This window comes from Epinephelus moara, chromosome 12, assembly GCF_006386435.1.
Source record: "Epinephelus moara isolate mb chromosome 12, YSFRI_EMoa_1.0, whole genome shotgun sequence".
NCBI classification, from domain to species: Eukaryota; Metazoa; Chordata; class Actinopteri; order Perciformes; family Serranidae; genus Epinephelus; species Epinephelus moara.
The window spans coordinates 17,921,063-17,928,716 of NC_065517.1; the positions used below are offsets into that span (position 1 = coordinate 17,921,063).

Consider the following 7,654-nt stretch of genomic DNA (forward strand, 5'->3'; position numbering starts at 1 on the left):
GGTGACTGGAGAAATTTAACTCTAATTGGCAACTGGGTGGCGCTATAACAACAGAAAAATGCTTAAAAATGGCTTAAATGCGACCAATCGCTGTGGCTCCCCCTGTGGCCCAATGTTGTTGTTTTTTTTCCTAATTTTTGGTATGACTAAGTCATGGTATGGTATGCTGTACATAATCACGCAAACTGTCAGTGTGTCATTCTGTCAGTCAGTCAGTCAGTCATTCTACCAGTGCGCTCCACTTTTAAGTCAATACAACATATAAACACTTTAACTATCTGCCTTTCAACGTGCTACCTCAACTACTAATGTACAGTTTTAGCCCACTTACTATCCCACTATTGGCAGTGGTACTACTGTACTTTCAATAAAGCAATCGTACTATCAAATTCACAAAAACTCTGTCTGAATACTTTGCTCTTCTTAATGGGTTTATTTGACAATTTAATCTGCAATCTCCTATGACCTGTATCCCAAACACACACAATGTGAAACTGTACGTGGGCAACTATGCACTCAATGAGTATGGACTAGTTGAAAGTTAATTAACCATATGACTGGCTTTTTTTTTTTTTTTTTGTAATTTGTACTTCCTGTATGCTGACAGTGTTGTGGCTGCAGCCTTTTTGCAACATGGCAAAATGGCCAATCGCACTGCCCATGTCTCTGATAGGTTACTGACCTGCTGTTATCATTTTACTTTAATGCAATAACTGTGGTACCTTTTTCCTGCCTTATCTGCAATAAACCTCACAACCTCCTGTCTGCGTGTCATTAAGACTCTAGCTCACAACCACCAGGGCAAACAAGAGTTGTTGTTTTTTTTTAGGGAGTGGTTGGGATTGCCTTCTGTATTTTGGTAATATTATTGGAATTAAAACAGGATTTTTTTTCTTTCAGACATGAGAGAACAGCAGCTTGTAGTGCAACAAGAGAATAATAAAAACTAATGAACAAGTTTATTTGACATTTACAACATAAATTGCATTTTCACAGTTATCTGGCTGACTTTGATGATCTTGCTTCTTGAAGTAATTCAAGTGTACATAAGGCTACAGTCCCTGGTTCATTCATAGCCCTTAAGGTTGGATACATACTTAAGTAAAAACAATCTGCTCTCTTTTTTTTTTTTTTTTAATTAATGAGATTATTATCTCAGCATTCTGAGAAATATGTAGGGAGAGAATATATATATATATATATATATATATATATATATATATATATATATATATATATATATATATATGTTTTCTCACTTCGTCTATAAAANATCTCAGCATTCTGAGAAATATGTAGGGAGAGAATATATATATATATATATATATATATATATATATATATATATATATATATATATATATATATGATTTCTGAGCTCGTCTAGAAAAACAATTAACTTTTTTTTTCTATGAAAACTTTTTTTCAGAATTCTGAGATTATTATCTATAGAGCAGGCCAATTTCATATGGTGGAAGTGGAAAACTTTAATTCCTCTGTTGCTGATGTCTGGGTGCATTCAGAAACAACCTCTCTAAGCCACACTGGTAAGCACCTCGTTTTGTTGCTGTCTAAATAGAGAGATATCTCACATGAAGAAACATCTGCAACAATATCACACCACATGCGCAGCATTTATTAAACATCGCCATTTTGACGACCGATGCCCAGCAAAGCGACCAGAGAATCAGGACAAAGAAAACAAACACGCTGCATGACGCTTGTTAGCGGGTGAAGTTTGTCTTCAGGGCTTTCTGTCAGAAAGGGATTCCTACTTTTAGGTTAGAAAAAAAATCGTGGTTTGGGTTAAAATTAAAAGATTTTAATGCCTGAATGCGAACTTCTCCCGTGTAATGCACACAACGGAAGCGGTTTCCACTGGGACACTAATAAGTGACGCACCTGGATGGGACACCTGTTGCCATGGTTTGAGGCTCATGAAGTCATTGAATTTGTTGTTGGAAATCCCCTCAAAATGTAAGTTAATTATCTCCACCAGGCTTAAGCCTACATGAATGAGTTCTGGTGTGTGTTTGTGTGTGTGAGAGAATGAGTAAGTGTGTGTGTTATCATCTGTCAGCAGCTAATCTCGCAAACTACTGGACCAGTCAGCCTCATATTTTGTGTGCACATGAATGACTGTATCCTCAAGGACTTCTCTTGGTTGTGGTGATTCACAATTATTGGAAAACCTTTTATTGACTGCTTTACCGTCACTGACTGCTGACTCATTGTATCCGGCCGGTAGAGGCCACAAAATTTCCAGAAATCATCTTGGCTGAAAACAGTAAACCTTCCCTCTGTTGCAGGCGGGTCATACCGGTCACACCACACCGACTGTGTTTCAGAAGCCGATGTTTCACCTGCCTGTTTGTTGGATCCCTCAGAGGGATTTGGTCATTTTCCTTGGTAGTTGTGCCTCTATTGTAAGTAAATAAGAAGGCAGTAAAAGGGTATCTCTGTTGGTGTTAGATGTGTTTACTGCCTTTATTTCCTACCTTGTTGTGCTGTAGCCTGTTGACAAAATTAGTACCATTTAAAGTCCAATTATGAATACATGGATTTACGATTTGTAGCTGTGTTTTAGTTGTTAAATTTGAAATTGTGATATCATAAGGTAAAAAGTATGGAACTGCTCCATAGACAATGAATTAGGAAAAATGTTCTATGTCACTGAGAGCACATATATGGGTACATTATGTGTCAGAGCTGAGAACACAACAAAAGAGCTTATTTGGATATAAAAGAGCGAACAAAGATTCTGTGCAACACATTCTCACTCCGACCTCGACACATATTGACGTTTCATCATGGACCTTCCACATGCAGGTACGACATGCAAGGTACCCTGGGTGGGTTGGTTGTTGATGTTCTGGGACGACGTGTCAAGTTCTACCTGTTACATGCATTGTCTCCTTTCAAAATACTTTTCAGTTTTCACAGGAAATGTAATGTTTACATACAGTCTCTTTCAAAATAAGCACACTACGTTGGTACAACACAGCAAATTGAATAGGATTTGGCTTTATAATCTCACAGGACACAAATGCCGCTCTCCCAGGTGAAAGTCGTGACCTTAATTATCGTTCTTGTCCCACTGCGTTCCCCCCTTACGCCGGCGAGTGCCATTAAACTCTAACTGCAACCGGCCGCGTATCATACTGATTTTAAAGGAAGGCCTTTTTTCATCAGTGTCCGATGCCACAAGTCACTGCCCAAGCGCCAAATTTTCGACAACTTCGGACGAAGACTGGGTTGTTGTCTGGGTTCACAAAACCAGGTTCTCATTAATTGTCTATGGAGCAGCTCCACACTTTATACCCTATGATATCCCAAGTTTGAGACTTGTCTGGTTTCTGGCTTTGAGAGAAAGTTGCTTGTGTTCACAGATATTGATTGAACCTAGGCCTGGAAGGGGGATCCCTCCTCAGTTGCTCTTCCTGAGGTTTCTCCCATTTTTTTTCTTCTGTTAAAGGTTTTTTTTCTTCTTTGGTGGAGTTTTTCCTTATCCCTTTGTCCTTTTGGATCTTTACTGTGAAGAAGGCAAATTATGATCTCTGATATTGGGCCTTATGAATAAAATTGAAATTAGAATAATATATTATAATCTTTAAGTGGTGTTCCCCTTTAACTTTCATTTGCTGTTAATCTAGGCTTTGTTAGCATTTGCTTATTAAACAGAATGTATCATGCCATGTTACATTTTTTGGATGGGAGTGCCATCTTGTGAGGACCACGCTGTGTACCTGTGCCTGCTAAAATTCATACATGTTACGCCTATGGTCTAAGACAGTCCAGGAAAATATAAGTAAATATAAGTAAACATGAACAACTCTCTCAAATCCTGAAACTTAAACTCGTGATGTCATAGGGTCTAAAGTCTGGAGCTGCTTCATAGACAGTAAATTGGGAAAGATGTGCTTGATGATACTGAGACGACCCAGGGGAATGTCCTGAGTGTATGGGAACATTTTCTGTTTCAGAACTTAGAACAGTACAATAGATTAAAGCTCATTTGGGTATAAAAAAGAAAACATTCTGTGGGTCCACAATATCAGTCTCACGTTCACTCTCTTTCCTCATATTTTCAGATATTTCTTATGCTTTATTGACCTAGTACTAGTCTAGTGGTGTGTAATGAAGAAGTAAACAAATGTGAACATATTACTTAGTGTAATTTCATTTATTATTATGCATGGCTAAATCAAGCATATCTGAACAAGTGATCTGAGGTACATTTTGAGAACACTATTTCTGAGGCAGTCGAAAAATTCTATCATAGCATGGCAACACATCTGTGTATCTGACTACAGACAGAAGGAGACCTCGTGTTACCCTTAAAGGGAATGTTAATTTAAAAAAAATGTCACTCTCCCAAAGCACAAAATGGCCTTGATACAGAATACTGTACATTAAGAGATGGTTCAGTGAATCATTGATCAGTACCAGAAACTCACTAATGACTTCACTGGAGCGTCTGACTTTCACGCTTTCTGCAGTTTTCTTTTTTTCATTTAGCTTTAAACAACTAGCCTTTTCTTATCTTCTAATAATTGTCATTTATGCCAATTATAGGCCACTGAAGCTCAAGCACAGATGAAGAAGAGCAGATGAAGAAGGCTGTGCCAGAGACTCAGGTAGAGAACAGGTTCAGTGTTACATCTGTGTTGTTCTACTGGTCGGCAATAGAAGCTGTGAATCCCTTTATATTTCCAAAACTCATATTAAACCCCTTAATTTTTTATGTAGAATGAAGGCATTTTATGTGGGACCACATCATGAAGGTCACACAAATCCATGCAGGGTTTAAAACCTTTAGCTGTCTCGAAGCATGACGATGTATTATGGTTGAATATCTGCCCCAAGGACAAAGTGAAACTGGGCACTTTCATCATGTAGCTCTCTGACGTCGCCATTTGTTAGTAAACTAGTCCCAGTCTGTGATTCACACAGGAAAAATGCAGTCAGTCTGTCAGAGACTCCTGGCATGAGAGCGAGTCAAGTGTCAGTTCTATAGTGTGACCACAGGGTGGCGTGGTTTCCTTCTGCAAAGTCTCAGCCTCAGTCAGTGGAGCTCAGCAGCCACTTGGTCACAGTGGAAGGCACATTCAGGATGGCTCAATAGCCAACAGGCACATTGTAAGGACTGTGTGTGTTTGTGTGTGTGTTAAATCTTGGGCCTCCAGCCCTGTATGAATTGTGTGATCTTGGTGACATGGAGTCGGCTCAGGTGGAAGTCATGTGACAAGATGTCCTCGGTCAGCTGCACCAGGAGGCTGCCGTCAATTCGCTCCCTCTGGAACACAGCCACCGCTGCTTCTGATAGGCCGATGAACCGTAGGCAGGCTGACACCTCCTCCAATGACAGCACAGATAGGTCAGCAGGGGGTCGCCAGGTAGGGTCAGGGGGCTGGGACAACCCTTCAGTGACCCCCGTGGATGTCCCACCACCCTCTGCACCTCTGGAGGAATCTGTCGTGGGATTGGCAGTGGGCTCGGGTGAGGGACACGGGGACTGGCGGTTGAAGGGGTTCAAAGCTCCAAAGGGGGCAAATCGACTCTGTGGCGGTGGCGGCCTCAGTCGAGGTCCGGAGGAAGTGAAGGAATCTACCCACGGCTCTGCCCAGGTGGCCTGTGCTGGCTGAGGAGTGGCCGTGCTGTCTGCAGGGGTGGCGGAGACTGGCTCAGGACTGGCAGGGTTAGGGGCCGGGCAGTCCGCCCAGGAGCATGGGTAACAGTAGAGGGAAGCATCTGGGGAGGGTGAGCAGCTGGGACAGAGCGGGAGAAAGCGACATTAGCTTCTAGTATCAGTCGGCATAACTATTCCATGTGAAGAACTGAAATCATATACGTTTATAGTCTTAATAATCATATATCAACAAGTCATTTCATCTCAAGGTCCCTTAAAGGTGCTATACAACATTCAGAACATTAGTAAAGCAGCAAACAAGTATTAGCAATGTAGAGATATAGTGGACTAATCACAGAAATATAATAAATAGAAACAACAGTTTGCCGTGGTCATTTGACTATTTTATCGGAAAATACTGATCGCTATTATGGTGATAACACACTGAGACTGTATAGTGTGTCATACTTACTACTAGTTCAAGAACTCTGTTTTGTCCTACTGCTGTCTTTTAAGTGATCAGCAGCATTGACATCTTTGCAAAGGATGTAGGATGTATTTATAATTGGCAGTGCTGGGGGTAACATGTTACAAAGTCAGAACTTAGATGACTTTTTTTGTAATGGGTACTGTCGTGTTTTAGTTTTGTAATTCAAGTAATCAGTTATTTAGTTGTTTCCAAATAAGTAATCTGTTACTTTTAAAATATTATATATTTACTGTATTACCCTGTTTCTTTTGTTGCCATGAATTGCATATTTTTGGAAAAATGCCTCAGAAGATCGAGTGAAAGCCACTGCTAAATGGACAGCTGAGAGGCAGAGACCATGAGGATAGACAGCATGTAGATCTGCATGTTTTCGCATCTAACTTGGTGTTTAGTTCAACCGAACTAGAGTTGGTCATTGTTGGAACAGCAGAAAGGCAGATGCTTAACAAGATGGTGTTGTCTCTGTCGAGTTTGAATGAACCGTGTTTTACGAAGAGTTAACAAGGCAAACAGGCAAACGTTAGTCTTAGTTTGGTGAAAGAGAGAAACTTATATTGGCGTATAGTTGTGTTTTTCAATGTTTAACAAGGACAAAGGACTTAACTTTATTTATTTTGTTATGTTAGATATGTTCAAAGGTAGTAAAGTCTTGTAAACACATCTCCCAACTGAAACTGACAAACATACTCTAGCGAGTCCCTTTTCTGACTGGGTAATGCTGTAACGTAAATCCAGCAATCCTCAATTCCTCTCTAGCAGCAAGGCAATGGAGACAGTGCACAAAAGATGCTTCTACATGCTTCATACAGTACTACCACGATACTGCTCATTTGGTTGTTACTGCAAAGCCTCACCTCGGTGAATTTGCCACTGGCTGCAAGTCAGTTTGTGAAAATGGAAGTTTATCAGGCTCCCAAGTATGCTTCACCCTGCTTCTAATTTTCCCAGTGGCCACTTGTGGTATTGCAGCAAAAAAAATCCTGGTGGTCCAAAAAGCATTTTCCCCATAGGCCACCATTGTAAAAGAGACATCTGTGAAACTGTTGACAGGACATCTTGAACTGCAAACAAGGTCAATTATGACTCTTTCTATTGTGACTTTATGATCCTTGGAGGTTTTTTATTTATAAAATGTTGCTTTAGCTGACGAAAGCAATTTTAAAAATCTGTGATGTCATCACAATGTAAAGTCTATGAGCCTAGGAGGAACTTGAGGCCTGAGCCACCAGCAGGAGAAACACTACCGCAGATATTCAGTTGGTCGCAAACCTCGTAAGTAAACCCTAAAGCTGGAAGCTTTTTGACACATGCACCAGGTGAGCAATTCCACTGAACTAAATAGATGCCGTCCGGTATCTACATTGAACAAAAATATAAACGCAACACTTTTGTTTTTGCTCCCATTTTTCATGAGCTGAACTCAAAGATCTAAAACATTTTCTATACACACAAAAGACCATTTCTCACAAATATTGTTCACAAATCTGTCTAAATCTGTGTTAGTGAGCACTTCTCCTTTGCCAAGATAATCCATC

At 40.2% G+C, this 7,654-nt stretch overlaps 1 protein-coding gene across 2 annotated transcripts in view; it reads right to left on the minus strand.

Moving 5' to 3' along the window:
- Positions 1-4,142: 4,142 nt before the first annotated feature.
- Positions 4,143-7,654, minus strand: part of gareml (GRB2 associated, regulator of MAPK1-like) — a 24,562-nt gene continuing 21,050 nt past the window's right edge. Inside the window, exon 5 of one of the 2 annotated variants that reach the window (XM_050058905.1) lies at positions 4,143-5,768. In XM_050058905.1, the coding sequence (XP_049914862.1) occupies positions 5,168-5,768 (601 nt within the window). In that variant the 3' untranslated portion in view covers positions 4,143-5,167. The remainder of the gene's footprint in view (positions 5,769-7,654) is intronic. The other variant, XM_050058904.1, reaches the window with a different exon arrangement.